The sequence below is a fragment of the Ornithorhynchus anatinus genome, chromosome 7 (assembly GCF_004115215.2).
Source record: "Ornithorhynchus anatinus isolate Pmale09 chromosome 7, mOrnAna1.pri.v4, whole genome shotgun sequence".
NCBI classification, from domain to species: Eukaryota; Metazoa; Chordata; class Mammalia; order Monotremata; family Ornithorhynchidae; genus Ornithorhynchus; species Ornithorhynchus anatinus.
In genome coordinates this window covers 60,639,711-60,656,200 of record NC_041734.1, presented here as the reverse complement: position 1 = coordinate 60,656,200, position 16,490 = coordinate 60,639,711, and the positions used below count along the sequence as shown (strand labels likewise).

General features: G+C 51.8%; 1 protein-coding gene across 2 annotated transcripts in view; it reads left to right on the top strand.

The window, feature by feature from the left end:
* The window catches only part of PIK3C2B (phosphatidylinositol-4-phosphate 3-kinase catalytic subunit type 2 beta), a 62,210-nt gene extending 48,488 nt beyond the window's left edge, over window positions 1-13,722 (top strand). For both annotated transcript variants that reach the window (XM_029069058.2, XM_029069059.1), the window contains 15 exons: window positions 499-679; window positions 1,642-1,749; window positions 2,348-2,440; window positions 2,642-2,771; window positions 3,323-3,459; window positions 3,675-3,844; window positions 4,570-4,726; window positions 5,243-5,352; window positions 5,703-5,904; window positions 6,455-6,579; window positions 7,956-8,073; window positions 8,263-8,344; window positions 10,423-10,529; window positions 10,657-10,785; window positions 11,527-13,722. In XM_029069058.2, the coding sequence (XP_028924891.1) occupies window positions 499-679; window positions 1,642-1,749; window positions 2,348-2,440; window positions 2,642-2,771; window positions 3,323-3,459; window positions 3,675-3,844; window positions 4,570-4,726; window positions 5,243-5,352; window positions 5,703-5,904; window positions 6,455-6,579; window positions 7,956-8,073; window positions 8,263-8,344; window positions 10,423-10,529; window positions 10,657-10,785; window positions 11,527-11,715 (2,038 nt within the window). In that variant the 3' untranslated portion in view covers window positions 11,716-13,722. The remainder of the gene's footprint in view (window positions 1-498; window positions 680-1,641; window positions 1,750-2,347; window positions 2,441-2,641; window positions 2,772-3,322; window positions 3,460-3,674; window positions 3,845-4,569; window positions 4,727-5,242; window positions 5,353-5,702; window positions 5,905-6,454; window positions 6,580-7,955; window positions 8,074-8,262; window positions 8,345-10,422; window positions 10,530-10,656; window positions 10,786-11,526) is intronic.
* Window positions 13,723-16,490: the final 2,768 nt, after the last annotated feature.

Genomic DNA, 16,490 nt, shown 5'->3' with positions numbered 1-16,490 from the left:
TATAACAATAAACAGATACATTTCTCACCCACAACGAGCTTAGAGTCCAGAGGGGGAGACAGACATTAATAAATTTAAATGTATGACAGAAATACACAAAAGTGCTGTGGGGATGGGAGGTGGGATAAATAAAGGAGCAAGTCAGAGCAATGCAGAAGGGAGTGGGAGAAGAGGAAAAGAGGGCTTAGTCAGGGAAGGTCTCTAGGAGGAGATGTGCCTTCAATTAGGCTTTGAAGGTGGGGAGAGTCATTGTCAGATAAGAGGAGGGAGGGCGTTCCAGGCCAGAAGCAGGATGTGGCGAGAGGTTGGCGGCAAGATAGATGAGATCGCGGTACACTGAGAAGGTTAGCATTAGAGGAGCAAAGTGTGTGGGCTGGGTTGTAGGAGAGTAGTGAGGTGAGGAAGGAGGGGGCAAAGGAGTAGAACGGGGGGGGGGGGGAGCCATTTGTTCCCCGGGGACCACCCTGGGCCACAGCTGTGAGTTGTCCGTCCCCCCAGGCTGCTGAAGGATGGCCTGAAGGACTCGCAGTTCAGCATTCGCTACCAGTACCTGCTGGCCGCCCTGCTGTGCTGCTGTGGGAAGGGCTTGCGGGAAGAGTTCAACCGCCAGTGCTGGCTTGTCAACACACTGGCCAAGCTGGCCCAGCAGGTTCGGGAGGCCGCCCCTTCGGCCAGGCAGGTGAGTCGGGAAGGTGGCCCCCACCCCGTGGAGCCCCAGCCTCCAGCTGTGGCAGCCCATCCCCAAACCGGGTGGGGCAGCCCACTCTCCCTGGCCGGAGATTGCTTCACCATTCTCACTCACCTGTTCCAGCCCCTCAGACCCAGGAAGTTCCTCCTGTCATCCAACCTAAATCTCTCCTGCTGATATTTGAGCTCGCTTCCTCAGCAGAAATAGGAAAAAGGAGCTTGGAGCCAGTGAAGTCCCAGCAGCCCCACTCCCACACCAAACCTGGTTCAGTTCATTTCCTTTCACCTATCCTCTAGTTCCTGTGTCTTGCTCCAAATGAGAAAGCTCAAATCCCCGGTTTCTTGACCTCAGAGGGCCTTCCTCCCGTCCCTGTGGCCTTCGGCCCCGATGGACTCGGTCAGTTAGTGCTGGAACCCAGGCGCACCCTCAGTTACTCTTCAAGGAGTTCACGATCGACTCCTGAATAGAGACCTCCCAGAGAGGCAGCTCACGGAGGACGTTTTCCATCCGGAGATGTGACAAAACTCCTGAGCCCGGGGTCTGTTTCCTTCAGCCCATCATCCCTGACCTCCCCTTCCTGTCCCCTGACTTTGAGGGGAGGTAGGGTAAGTCCCCATCTCTCCGCACCCCACTGCAGCGAGTAGGAGAAGGCCACCAGCCCACCCCACCCCTGCAGTCATTTCTTCAACTCTTCTATGTATTTCACAAGGCCTCGGTTCTGGCAGGCCGCTCCCTGGGCAGTGAGCCTGTGGGCAAGGCCGCAGTCTCCCCTTGGGTACTCACGCTTCAAGGCGCAGGGGCCGGGCGAGAGTAGGTTCACAGCCTCTTGCCCTTTCCTCCCTTCCCCAGCCAGTCTCATCAGAAGCAGTTATTCCAGGCACTGAACCCCAGTGGCCCTCATCTCTCCCCACTGGCCCTCATCTCTCCCCACTGGCCCTCATCTCTCCCCACAGGCAATCCTCCGCTCAGGGCTGGAGGACGTGAAGCAGTTCTTCATCCTCAATGGCTCCTGCCGTCTGCCCCTCAGCCCCAGCCTCTTGGTGAAAGGCATTGTGCCCCGGGTGAGTGACCGTAGGGGACCTGGGGTGAGGGGCAGTGGCACCCTGGGAGAAGTGAAAGGGCGGAAGGGCATCTCCAGAGGGCTTCAAGAGAGCTCTGGGTCTGCAAAACCCCCGACGGCCCAGACTCTAACTACGCCTCCAGCTCCCCTGGATCAGGCGTTGTGTCCCTGGCTCCTTACGTTTCTCTAGGGAACTTCTGGTTCAGGTCCGTACCCCTTCCCCCAGGTCAGAACTGGTGGGACCAGTTCTTCAGCTGGACTGGAAACAAAGATGGATGGGGAGAGTAATGAAAAGAACACAAGACTGGGTGGGAGTCGAGAGATCTGGGTTCTAATCCCGCGGGTTCCACCATTTGCTTGCGGTGTGATTTCCCTGTGCCTCAGTTTCCCCACCTGTCCCATGGGGATTAAGAACTGTTCTCCCGCCCCTTAGACTGAGAGCCCCATGTGAGACAGGGGCAGTGTCTGACTGTATTGTGTCTGCACCAGTGAAAATGTAAATACTCATAAATGCCAGTTGTTATTAGTGGTGGGTGGATGGGAGAGATTGTCCACTCCTCCTCTCCTGATCCCACTGCCCTTCCCTTTGGTGATGGCAGGACTGTTCCCACTTCAATTCCAATGCTGTGCCCCTGAAGCTGTCCTTTCAGAATGTCGACCCCTTGGGAGAGAACATCCGTGTCATCTTCAAGGTGAGCCTAGGGTGGGGTGAGGGAAGGGAGAGGAATGGAGCAGCCTAGGGTGGAACATGTGGGAGAAGGGCAAAGCCCGGGACCTGCGGTCATTCGGGAGCCTCAAGTTTGAGGATGGGATTGTGGGAAGGAAGGCAGGGCCTCCCCACCCCTCACCATTGGGGGTCATTGTCAGTTCTCTCTGTTTCTACTTCCTCCTAGTGTGGGGATGACCTGCGGCAGGACATGCTGACCCTGCAGATGATCCGCATCATGAACAAGATCTGGGTGCAGGAGGGGCTGGACATGCGCATGGTCATCTTCCGCTGCTTTTCCACGGGCCGCGGGCGGGGTGAGCCCAGGGCCCGGAACAGGTGGGGCAGGAGCAAGGCAGAGAGACTGTGCGCTTCCCCAAAATGGTGCCTGGAGGGAGATCTGCTCCTGTAAAGGCCAGGATTGGGGAGTCCCGAGGGCCTGACTCCGAACCTGGCCTAGTGGAAAGAGCACGGTCCTGGGAGTCAGAGGACCTGGCAGGCTCTCCGCTTGCCTGCTGTGTGACCTTGGGCAAGTCACTTCACTTCTCTGTGCCTTAGTTACCTCATCTGTAAAATGGGGATTAAGACTATGAGTCTCCTATGAGACATGGACTGTGTCCAAATTAATTAGCTTGTTTATCACCAGCACTTAGTACGGTGCTGACACGTAGTAAGTGCTTTAACAGGTACCATAAAAGAAAAACAAAAAACCCCTTCTCCCCATCCCCTGCCACAGAGCTCCCAGTTCTGTAACAACCTGGTGGCGAGGCCAGGGTCTCGGGAAGGTTGGAGGGGCTCCAGGGCCTGGCGGGGGCACTGGGGTGGAGGTCTCGTCACTCCCACTGGGTGACTTTGCTCTCGTTCACAGGGATGGTGGAGATGATTCCTAACGCGGAGACTCTGCGCAAGATCCAGGTGGAACACGGGGTGACGGGGTCTTTCAAGGACCGGCCACTGGCTGACTGGTTGCAAAAGCACAACCCTGGGGAAGATGAATATGAGAAGGTAGGGAGCGGGAGGGGTGCCCCCAGTACCCCCGGGGCCCCTTGGTGACCTTTAGGCGGATACAGGAGGAGACTCTCCTGCAGGTCCTACACATACAAGAGCTGGTGGATCCATTCCAGTCAGTCACGGTATAGCTAGCAGAGTGAGTTGGGCCCTCGGGGAGGGGTGTCTCCGTCTCCCGCTTCCCCATGCCCGCTCCCTCCTCCCCTCCCTAGGCGGTAGAGAACTTCATCTACTCCTGTGCTGGCTGCTGTGTGGCCACCTACGTGCTGGGCATCTGCGACCGACACAACGACAACATCATGCTCAAGACCACCGGCCACATGTTCCACATCGACTTCGGCCGCTTCCTGGGCCACGCCCAGATGTTTGGGAACATCAAGCGGTGGGTGTCTGTGGGGAGAAGGGAATGGGCAGTGGCCGCGAGGAAGGGTTTGAGTACCTGAGAGCCTCTGGGACAAAGAGCCGAGAGCGCTCAGTCAAGAGAAGAGAAGCAGCGTGGCCTGGTGGGAAAAGGATGGATCTGGGAATCCGAAGACCTGGGTTCAAATTCTGACTCTGCCACTTGGCTGCTGAGTGACTTTGGGCTAGTCACTTTGCTTCTCTTTGCATCTGTTTTTTCATCTGTAAAATGGGGATGAAATACCAGTTCTCCCTCCCTCTTTGAGTGGGAACCCCATAAGGGGCAAGCACTGTGTTGGCCTCATGATCTTGTATCTACCTCAAGTATAGTGCTTGGCACCTAATAAGTGCTTAACAAATACCACGGTTATTATTATCATTATCATTATTATCATTGACACTGAAGACATTATTGCATTGTATCACGTCCCATAATCAGAGTTAGATTGAAGAGGATGGTGATCATGCATTCTGTATCTCTAATGAAGAGCTAGCCAGAGGGGATGGACATAGATTGCAGTGGGACAGATTTAGTTTAGAAGCACTGAAGAACTTCCTCTTTTGAAAGGTCAAGTCACCATGGGAAGTTGTGGACTCCTCTTCCCTGGTGGAGTTTAAGAATGGAAGAATGGTATGGATCCCATGCTGTTTAGGCTATGGATGAACCAGTGACCCGAGGCCTAACTCTTCTCTCTTTCCCGGACCCAGAGACCGCGCCCCCTTTGTCTTCACCTCAGACATGGCCTACGTCATCAACGGGGGAGACAAGCCTTCCAGCCGCTTCCACGACTTTGTGGACCTCTGCTGCCAAGCCTACAACCTCATCCGCAAACACACTCACCTCTTTCTCAACCTGTTGGGCCTGGTGAGAACACCGTTCTTCCCCTTTCACCCCAGTCTCTACCCTGCCTTTCGTCCCCTCTCCCTCCCACCCCGTCTCCTCCCCTTTTCCTTCTTTTTCCTCTTCCTGCCGTCTCTCGGATTCCCTCCCTCAGGATCGGGCTGCTCCTGCAGGATCTTCAGCACATTGCTCCCCTCTACCACACTGGAGCTGAAGACTGATTTTGTGCTGGGCAGATAGGTGTCTGAATAAATGTCTGGGATCCCAAAGATAGAAGATAGATGACTCCAGTCCATCCAGATGCCTATTTCCTGTCCCCAGCCCCTGCCGGCTCCTGTAGATTTAGGGCTTTTTGCTCCCAGGCCCTTCTCGGGCCATTATCCCTCCTCACTGTTTCCCTCTCCATAATGATGAAGGTTAGCGAGCAAATGCGTGTAGGAGGGGTGGAGGGCTGGTGACCCTTGTTTTCCTTCTCCTCACCATCAGCCATGCTGGGTGTCCATGGTAATGAGCCCATACCTGTAACTCCCTCCCCCAAAGATGCTATCCTGTGGAATCCCTGAGCTGTCGGACCTGGAAGACCTCAAATACGTGTATGATGCCTTGAGGCCCCAGGACAGCGAAGCCAATGCCACCACCTACTTCACCAGGTAACCGGGGCCAGACATTTCCCACAGCAAGGAGGCAACAGCACTCACCTGGTGAGCCCTCCGTTCTTGAAGAGAACAACCAAGTAGTGGGCAGAGCATTGGGCAGGAAGTTAGAAGCCTGGGGTTTTAGTCCTGATTCTCCTTGGTGTGCTGTGTCATCGGAGGCTGGGCTTTGGGCCTCAGTGTCCCCTTCTGCTAAATGGGGAGAAACAGGGTAAAGAAACGTGAGGGACCCAGAGTCTGGAGTGGGTAGAAAGTGAGGTGCCAAGTAGGTATCTCTGCGGGGCTTTCACCCGACTTCCACCCGATGGGTTACTCCCCTTCTTTTCCTCCCGGCACCTCCCTCCCAGGTTGATTGAGTCCAGCCTGGGCAGTGTAGCCACGAAGCTCAACTTCTTCATCCACAACCTGTCGCAGATGAAATTCACGGGCTCAGATGATCGGCTGACCCTCTCCTTCGCCCCCCGCACTCACACCCTCAAGGGCACCGGCCGCATCAGTGATGTTTTTCTCTGTCGCCATGAGAAGGTCTTCCACCCTAATAAAGGCTATGTAAGTGGGCTATCCTGATCCTGACTGGACTTTCAAGTAGGATTGGCTTCTACCCCTATGGGGCTAGGGTGGGAAACCTCTTTTGGGCCCTGGAATGTGGTCAGGAAGATGGAAGGGGGATCAGAGGGAATTCAGACTCTATTTTCCTCAAGAGACTTTCTTTGGAGGCAGGGAGCCGGACCACACCAGTCAGTCAGTAGTATTTATTGAGCACTTTCTCCGTGCAGAGCACTGTACTTAGCACTTGAGAGAGTACAGTAGAATTAGTAGACGGCAATCCCTGCCCTCAAGGGGTTTACACACACACATAATGTGATGTTAATGTTATGTCACACGTAACAGCAACTCCAGAGAGCCACACCAGGCCTGGTGGCTCCCACCGTCTTCCGGTCAGGGCTAGGAGGAGCCGGACAAGGTTCGTCCATTGCCTGCCCCCTGTCTTTCCCAACCTTCCCTCCCGCTGGCGGAAGTGAGTAGGGAATCCCCTTATTGCCCCAAGTCGCTTAAAAGTGAGTGTGGGTGACATTCCCTGATTGTTTGGGTTTTACAGATCTACGTGGTCAGGGTGCAGCGGGAGAATGCCCGTGAGGCCTTCTACATTCAGCGGACCTTCGAGGAGTTCCAGGAGCTGCATAACAAGCTGCGTCTGGTCTTTCCCTCTTCCCATTTGCCCAGGTAGCTAATGCTGCCAGCCACTCACCTGTCTGGGTGTCCAGCCTTGTGGGCGGTTCAGACGACCTCTGGGGACGGATCGTCCTCTTCATTTTCCCGATCCTATACTTCTTTTCCCTTCTCTTTCTTGTCATCTTAGCAAGAACTTATTAAATGCATACAGCGGACCAAGCAATGAAGCTTGACCTAGAGGCAGTGAAACAGTAACCTTCCCAGTCCCTATCCTCAAGAAGTTTCCACTCCAAAATGGAGATATATATAGACACGGAGAAAAGCCCAATGCTCAAAGCAGCGTGGCTCACTGGAAAGAGCACGGGCTTTAGAGTCAGGGCTCATGAGTTCGAATCCCAGCTCTGCCACTTGTCGGCTGTGTGACTGTGGGCAAGTCACTTCTCTGGGCCTCAGTTCCCTCATCTGTAAAATGGGGATTAAGACTGTGAGCCCCACGTGGGACAACCTGATTCCCCTATGTCTACCCCAGCGCTTAGAACAGTGCTCGGCACATAGTAAGCGCTTAACAAATACCAACATTATTATTATTATTATTATTACATGAAATGTCCATAATTCCAAGGAGTAACTCACCGAGGACATTAGATACCGTTCCATCTAAGCAATTAACATTCCCTCCAGGATGACCTCCAATGTAGGACCTCCAAGGTTCAGACTTTTTGCCGTGTTCCAAGCCGAGAGACACCTCAAGGCCAGTTCCTCATTGCTCTCTCCGCAGCTTCGTGGAGCTGGTCTTCTTCTCTCCCAGGTGGTGAATGAGGTTGGATAGCTTTGATGTGTGAATCTGAGACCCCAGCTCTGGTCCAGGGAATTCCTAAAATCCCAGACCCTCAGAGAGGTCATTCGATTCTGCTCCTAACTTGAAGGCAGCTTCATGCCATTTTGGTAACCTCTTTCATCCCTGGCCCACCAGAGCTAAGGCCCAGGGCCTCCTTCAGCTTCCTTAAAAACCTCGTTGTCCTTTTCAGCAAACCTGGTTGGGAAAGTCTTTGCACCAGCCATGAAAATAAGCATTAGCCCGTGAGCCCAGGGACTAAAAAAAATCAAACTTAGGGCTTCATGGGAAATGGAAAGTCCCCTGGATGTATTTTGGTTTCCTTGAGACTCCATGTCTGAGAGTGTTTGCCTCAAGCCATTGTTGCTAGTGTTCTCTGAGCCCAGTGATGGGAGAGCAGGAGATGAGAGTTTTTTGGAGTAGTGGGGAGAGAAAGGGGGGCTCTGAGAAACTAGTGTGGATGTACTTGGCCAAGTGGAAATTGGAATTTAGTGTGCCAAGGTATTTACAATTCTTAGCTCCATCTCCATCTCTTCTCTGTCTCTTCCCGGTCTCCCTCCCCCTGCAATTCCTTTGGGCTGCATTTCCTCAGTTTCCCCAGTCGTTTTGTGATTGGCCGCTCCCGAGGTCAGGCTGTTGCTGAGCGGCGGAAGGAGGACCTGAATGGCTACATCTGGCACCTGATCCATGCGCCTTCTGAGGTGGCAGAGGTGAGGGTCCTCTCTGTGGGGCCCTGGGAGGGGAGTAGGAATGGGAGGTGGGACATGCTACTTCTGCTGGAGGAACTGAGAGGCCTGGTGGATGGGGCACGAGTAAGCAGGGTGGGCTTAAAGGGTTGAGGACTTTGCATGTAGGGGAGAGGCTGGGCCCTGCTAACCTGGGCCCTGTTTTCCTTCCAGTGTGACCTGATCTACACGTTCTTTCACCCTCTGCCCCGGGATGAGAAAGCCGCAGGCATCAGTCCAGCCCCCAAGTCCTTAGGTATGAAGTCCCTTTCCCCTGGGATGGAAAACCTCATGTTGTGCCGGGCCTTGTGTGGGCTCTGGACTGGAAACGGCCTGGCTTCTTCCCCAGGCTCCTCTGCCAAAAGAACTGTCTCCCTGCTGGAAGACTCAAGCCAGGGTGGGGATGGGAAATGGAGGAGGAAGGGTGAATTGAGGGGTGGGGGAGTTGGAGTTGTGGAATCCCCTCACTTCCAGGACAGTGTGCCAGGAGTCACTTGCTTCTAGGAACAGTGTTCCTCTAAGCTGGGTGAATGTACCACCTGGCACCCTCACCTTGTAGACTTCCAGAGGCTGCCAACCAGAGTTGGCAAACCCTGACACAAATTCAGCTCTGCCAGGGCCATTTAATCCCTTTTGTCCCCTGTCACTTTTCCTCTCTGTGTCCTACCCTTGCTCCTCTTGGGGCCACAAATGATCCATGCTTATCCTCAGCTTTTCATTTTTTTATTATTTGCTTTAATAATAACTAATGCTGTGCATTAGTTAAGCTCTTACTCTGTGCCAGGCACTATGCAAAACACTGGCTTAGATGATAATAATAATGATTATGGTATTTGCAAAGCACTTACTATGTGCCAGGCACTGTACTAAGCACTGGGTTAGATGATGATAATGATTATGGAATTTGCAAAGTGCTTACTATGTGTCAGGCACTGTACTAAGCACTGGGTTAGATAATGATTATGGTATTTGCAAAGTGCTTACTATGTACCAGGCACTGTACTAAGCCCTGGCGTGGATACAAGCAAATCGGGTTGGACCCAGTCCCTGTCACATGTGGGGCTCACAATCTTAATCCCCATTTTACAGATGAGATAACTGAGGCACAGTGAAGTGACTTGCACGGGGTCACACAGCAGCCATGATCTTCTGTCTCCCAGGCCTGTGCTCTATCCACTAAGCCATGCTGCCTGCTAATCAGATTGGACAAAGTCCATGTCTTACAGGGGCCTCACAGTCTTAATCCCCATTTTACCGATGAGGTAACTGAAGCACAGAGAAGTTAAATGACTTGCCCAAAGTCACACAGCAGACAACTGTTAGAGTTGGGATTAAAACACAGGTCCTTCTGACTCCCAGACCCATGCTGTATCCACTAGGGAATGCTGCTTCTCAACCAGGAAGTGTTAGGCACAGGGCCCCTCCTCCTTTCTCCCTTGTCCCTCCTCCTGTATTGAGTCCTTACAGAGGGTGGAGGAGTTGGCTAAGCCTTTTGAAGAGCATAACAGAAGCCAGACGCTGGTTCCCTGCCCTTGAGGAGCTTTCAAATTCCTGAGAGAAGACAGCAGATAGAAATGACTTAAAAACAGAGGGAGCAAGAGGAAGAACAGGGATAGAACAGGAAGTTGTACAAATGTACCAGGACCGGTAAATAATTGCATAGTCAAATTAGAATGTGCAGAGGTATGTGAGGTCTGAGGATATGAAGAAAAGCTAGAACTACTAAGGGTAGTTGTGGGTTGAAGAGCCTGAGGTGTTGGGAATTAATCAGGGAAGACTTTCCAGAGGCGGTCTCACCCTAACCCAGCTTCAGCCCTCATTACTAGAGATTACTCCAAATGCAGGAGTAATTACTTCCAGAACAACCCAGAACCAGAATCGTATTCCCCAGGGCAAAGAAGTCTGGAATTTGCTTCTCCAGGGTGGTTAGGACACTGTTGCAGGAGAATGGAGAATTAACCGTCCGCACTCAGGTCCATATCCCACTAACCTACCACTTCCCCTTACCTGTAATTTATTTTAATGTTTGTCTCCCGACACTGGACTGTAAGCTCCTTGAGGGCAGGAGTTGTGTCTACCAACTCTGTTGCCCAGGCCCGTAGTACAATGGTCTTCCCACAGTAAGTGTGCAGTGCTCTCCCAGCCCTTAGTACAGCACCTGGCACATAGCCAGCACTTAACAAAATCATTAAAGAAAAAAGTGCTCAGTAAATGTCGTTGATTGACTAATTGCTTGACCAAAAGTCCAATGTTTTGGGGCTCGGTCTCTGGAGTCACCACACTGAGGCCGGATTAGCCAGCGCTCAAAACCCTTTCTCCTTTTGTCTTCCACAGACGGCACATGGGCCCGGCCGGTGGCCAAGGTGGGAGGGGAGGTGAAGCTCTCCATCTCCTACAGAAATAACAAGCTCTTCATCATGGTCATGCACATCCGGGGCCTGGTAAGTGTCCAGTTTGGCTCCCTCTCCCACATCCACCTTGACTCTGTTCTCATTGCGTGGCTGGGAGGACTGACCTTGATGCTACAAGAATAATCAGTGTGCCCACCCCTCTCATATCTCCTTGCAGCAGCCTCTCCAGGAGGGAAATGACCCCGACCCCTACGTGAAGATTTACCTCCTCCCGGACCCCCAGAAAACCACCAAGAAGAAGACCAAAGTGGCCCGGAAAACCTGCAACCCAACCTACAATGAGATGGTGAGTTGAGGGTGGATGAGCAAGGAGCGGAACGGAGGTGGACAGGCCTGGAATGAGCTGCCCACTGTGCTTAGCGGAGAAGTTCCCCAGGAATGGAACTTTCTGACATTTTTTGTTCCTGGCATTCGTCCCTCTCTCTCTCTCTAATCCTCCCCTCCCACCGAAGTTGAGGCCTATCCCCGAGTCCCTGTTTTAGTATCCCAGCATCCCATAGGAAAGCGAATCAATGGGTTTCTGGCCTTGGGAAAGTTCATTTGAGAGTCTTGATGTCAGAGGGCATGAGCTGGGTGGGGCAGATGTCTTCTTGGGGTGACATCTCTGTCTGGGTCTTATTCATTCATTCATTCAATCATATTTATTGAGCACTTACTGTGTGCAGAGTACTGTACTAAGTGCTTGGGAAAGTACAAAATAACAGTAATCAGACATTCACTGCCTACAATGAGCTTACAGTGTAGAGGGGGAGACAGACATCAATATAAATAAATAAATTACAGATATATACATAAGCGCTGTGGAGCTGAGAGGGGATGAATAAAGGGAGCAGGTCAGGGTGACACAGAAGGGATTGGGAGAAGAGAGAAGGGGAGGGCTTAGTCAGGGAAGGCATCTTGGAGGAGACTCCTGTGGCCCATGTCCCCTGGCCTCTACCCTGACTCTAGGGCTCCGGGTTCATTCTCTCTCTCTCTCTCTCTCTCCCCCCCCCACCCCTTCTTTCCCCTCACCGCTGTGTCCTTTTAGCTGGTGTACGACGGGATCCCCAAGGGTGACCTGCAGCAGAGGGAGCTTCGCCTTAGTGTGTTGAGTGAAGCAAGTTTCTGGGAGAAAACCCTCCTGGGTGAGGTGTGCATCTGCCTGCGGGAGCTGGACCTGGCCCAAGAGAAGAAGGGCTGGTTTGCGCTGGGTTCCCGAAGCCACGGGACCATGTGAGCCCAGCAGAGCCGTGGCCTGGGGGCCCGGAGGAGGAGGAGGAGAAGGAAGAGGATGGGGAGAGTGGACCTCCCTGCCCCTTCCCACCCTCTCCATCAAGAACAAGCCCCTGAGGGGCCGTGGAGGGAGGGGCCTTTCCCCCGGTCACATGGGTCTATCCTCTGGACTGGGGGAGAGAGCAAAATGTTCTCTCTCCTTCCCCTTCACACTGTGAACTTGGGTCATGAGGGGCTGCTGCGTAGCCACCGTGAAGGCTGAAACAGAATTTTAAGTTTACCTTGTGTCAAGGGAACAATAACTGGATTTAGGGTGGGGACCGGAGTAGTGCCGAGCAGGTATCTGAGGTGATGTGGGTTCTTTTTTTGTGGGGGGTGGATATTGTTATTTTTTATTTTTAAAAAATGAAAAAGTAGTTTTGTCCTAACTGGACAGGAAGCCTGTTGAAAAGGGACATATCTCTGTGGGAGTGAGAGGGTGGGGGTTGTCTTTGGGGTTTTTGTATCATTGATAAGGTTCTTACTGGACTTGTCCCCAGGGTTTTTTCTACGTAGAGGATTAGAGCCCTCCTCCCCTCTGGGGGCAGGTGGGGGAGGGGGTGGGGCACGGACTAGCACCACTGCCTGCTCCTCTGTGGCCCCTCAGAGATTTTGCTTCCAAAGGAGAGCTGTATGATTCGTACCCGTGTAAGCCAGGGCCTTCCGCCCGCCCTGCTGGAGGGCCCTATTCCTACTGGGGCCGGGCTGGGGGCGATTTCTCAGGACCCTCCCCAGGACTCACCACTGGTGTCTTCCGCCCCTTTCCCTTGCCCCGGGCCCTGGGGCCGGATCTGAGTTCTGGGAGTGACTCCCTGCTCCTCTCTTCCTCCCCGTGCCCCATCTTCCCCAGGCGGGAAGAGTGCTGTCAGTCTGGCCCTAGGGTCAATCAGGTGTCCGCCTGACTGCTTTCCAGGTGGTTCTGGGAAGATTCCCTGCCACCCTGTTTTGCTCATTTTTTTGTTTGTTTGTTTGTTCCTGGCATTCGCCCCCTCTCTCCTCCCCACCTGGAACTGCGGCTGTTTCTTGAATGGTGAGAAGTGGGGATGAGTGAGAAGTGCCTCCTGGAGGCTTGGACTGCTGCTTCTTCCCCCCCACCCTCCACACCCAACCTCGCGACTCTCTCCCAAGTCGGGAGGAGAGACTCTCTGAGCCACCCGACCAGGATGGTCTCCCAGCCTCTCAGCTAAGATGAACGCGAGGCCAATCTGTTCCCCTTCGACGGGGGATCAGGACCACAAGGCCTTTTTCCTCCACCTGGAGGAGACGCCTGGAACTTGAAAACGTTTGTGCCCCCAAGGGCAGGAAGCTGGTCAAACAGAAACTTCTTCTCCCTCTGCTCCCAGGAAGGAAGGGGAAGAAGGAGGCCTTTTAAGAAACTCATTACCTGGGTTGTGGGCAGAGCCATGAATCCCTGTTTCCCCTGTCCCACAGTGGGTCCCAAGGTCTGTGCCCACCCAGTAAACCGACAAGCCTCTTCCAAGGGCTCAAACTGACCTTGGCGGAGCTGATTCCAAACCCCTGTATGTGTGCATGCAGCCCCAGGGCTTGACATAGAAGGTCTCTCTCTTTTATTTTTGAACAAAGAAGGACAAAAGTTGTAATGCAGCTGCCGGACTCTCGTCTGTGACTTTCTGTAGCAGGAAGGCTGGGATGGCCACTCTCCTGACTCAGTGGACTGAGATGTGTACAGCCACTGGTGCGTTTTATTTTATCTTGATCTTTTAATGATCCTGATTAAATTAGGTCCCCAGCTGAATCCATGTGTGTGGGTGTGTCACTCCCCGAAAGTGTTTTCCAAGAAACGATATTCGCGGAAGAGAAAACCACCGACCACAGAGAGGCGTCGGGAGGTTTGGGTTCCAAACAACTGATCCACAATAAATATTTTGTCATCTACCCGGGCACGTTCCGTAGTTTCAGAGGAATTGTTATTAAAACTGCCGAGGATTGTGGCTCGGCCTCAGAATTTTCAGGCTGCTCTCTGGCTGGTTCCTATTGAAAACAGGTGCCTAAGGATATGATGAGTCTGCTTGATTTTTACCTCTCTTCCAACCCCTAAGGATCCAGAATGAAAAAGGTAGTCTGTGGGAGGAATGGCAACCTGAAGGGCACCTCTGCCCTCCCTTGCCATCCACACTTTTGCTACCTGCCCTTGAGTAGGCAGCTTGGCACCCCAGACTTCTTTGCCACCTCCCTTTCATTGGGTGAGATCTGTCTCTTAGAGGAAAGGTGGTGGCTTCCCTTCAAAGTCACAGGACAACTCACTCCCCATTTAGCTCCTTACTCTTTCTTCAGGAACACCCAGTCACATATCAGTCAATCGTATTTATTGAGTGCTTACTCTGAGCCCACTCTACTAAGCTTGGGAGAGTACACAACAACAGAAGTGGTAGACATGTTCCCTACTCACAAGGAACTTAGAGGCTAGAGGGGGAGATGGATTTTAAAATAAATTATGGATACGTACACAAATGCTGTAAGGTTGAGGGTGGGGTGAATAAAAGGCACAAATCGAAGTGCAAGGGCGCTGCAGAAAGGAAAGGGAGCAGGGGAAATGAGGGCTTTATACTGGCCTCTTTGGAAGAGATGTGATTTTAATAAGGCTTTGGATAATAATAATAATGATGGCATTTGTTAAGCGCTTACTATGTGCAAGCACTGTTCTAAGCTCCGGGATAATAATAATAATGTTGGTATTTGTTAAGCGCTTACTATGGGCCTTACTATGTGCCAAGCACTGGGGTAGATACAAGGTGATCAGGTTGTCCCATGTGGGGCTCACAGTCTTCATCCCCATTTTACAGATGAAGTAACTGAGGCCCAGAGAAGTGAAGTGACTTGCCCAGTCACAGCTGACAAGCGGCGGAGCCAGAATTAGAACCCATGACCTCTGACTCCCAAGCCCGGTTCTTTCCACCGAGCCATGCTGCTTCTCAAACATCTGTTGGATTAAAGGGGGAGGGAGTCCCAACCCAGAGGCAGGACATGGGCGAGGGGTTGGTGGCAAAATAGACGAGATTGAGGTACAGTGCGTACTTTGGTGACATTTGTGTGCTGGGTCAGAAGGAAATCAATGAGAAGATAAGATGGAGCAAAATGAGTGTTTTAAAGCCAGTGGCAAGGTAGTTTCTGTTTGATGCAAGGTGGATGGGCAACCACTGGAGGCTCTTGAATAAGGATACACGGACCAAATTTTTTTAGAAAGATGATCCAGGCCGGAGTGAAGTATGGACAGAAGGCAAGCAGGTTAGCATGGAGGCTGATGAAGTTGTCAAGATAGGCTAGGATAAGTGCTTGGATCAATTAAGTAGCCGTTTGGATGGAGATGAAAGGGTGGATTTTAGCATTGTGAAGGTAGAACCGGCAGGATTTGGTGTCAGACTGAATATGTGAGAAGCCACGTGGCCTAATGGAAACAGCACAGGACTGGAAGTAAAGAAGGCCTGGATTCTAAGCTCAGCTCTGTTTGCCTGCTGTGTGACTTTCCGCAAATCACTTCATTTCTCTGTTCTGTTTCATCACCTGTAAAATGGGGACTCCATATCTGCTCTCCCTCACACTTAAGCTCTAAGCCCTGGGTTGGACAGGGACTGTATCTGATCTAGTTGAATTGTATCTCCCTCAGCTTTCGGCACTTAAGCACTCAATGAATATTATTATTACCACCACCAGGCTTGAAGGAAGACTTGTCCTCCAGACCCTGACCGAGATCTTTTTTATGTCTTACAATCCATATCTTATTTCATATTTTGCATATTTAAACATAAACAATTACATCATTCCACTTACATAAGCCCCTTGTCATACCCTGAGGTGTATCTTATCTTCCTCTCATTAATCAATCAGTGGTATTTATTACACACTTATTGTAAGCAAAGCACTGTTCTAAATGCTTGGAAGAGTACAATTTAACAGAGTTGGTAGATACATTCCCTTCCCACAGTGAGATTACAGTCTAGAGTGGGGAGACAGACATTATTATAAATAAATTATGGATTCGCACCTAAGTGCTGTGGGGCTGAGGGAGTGGTGAATAAAGAGTGCAAACCCAAATGCAAGGGTGATGTAGAAGGGAGTGGGAGAAGAGGAAACGAAGGCTTAGAAAAGGCCTCTTGGAGATGTACCTTCAGTAAGGCTTTGAAGATGGGGAGAATAATTGTCTGTCAAACCCAGATTCGCTCCCCCCACACCCTGCAAAACCTGTTTACCAATTAGCTCAGACTTTATTAGCTGTTTTCTGTTCCCTGCCTCTTGTGGTTTAGCCAGGCTTGGGGGCAATATGAATGTTGCTTCTGCTAAGAGAGAGCTAGATGGTTTTCCCCTGATAATTTGTTCAGATAACAGGAAATCATCCCCAATTTTTTGGGACTGTGGTGTATGGTGTTGAGTACTACACCACTGTGGTCATTTCACAGGAACCTGTGGCAATGACAGTGGTGAAGAAGCCAAAGACTAGCATAGAAAACAACTTTTTTAAAAATAGTATTTGTTAAGCACTTATTACAGGCCAGGCACTGTACACTAAACACTGGAGTAGATACAAGCTAGTCAGGTGAGACACAGCCTGTATTCCAAATGGGGTTCACAGTCAATCTCCATTATACAGATGAGGTAACTGAGGCACAGTGAAGTGACTTGCCCTGGTCACGCAGCAGACAAGTGGCAGAGACAGGATTAGAACCCAGGTCCTGACTCCCAGGCTCATGCTCTATCCACTAGGCCGTGCTGCTTCTCAACAGA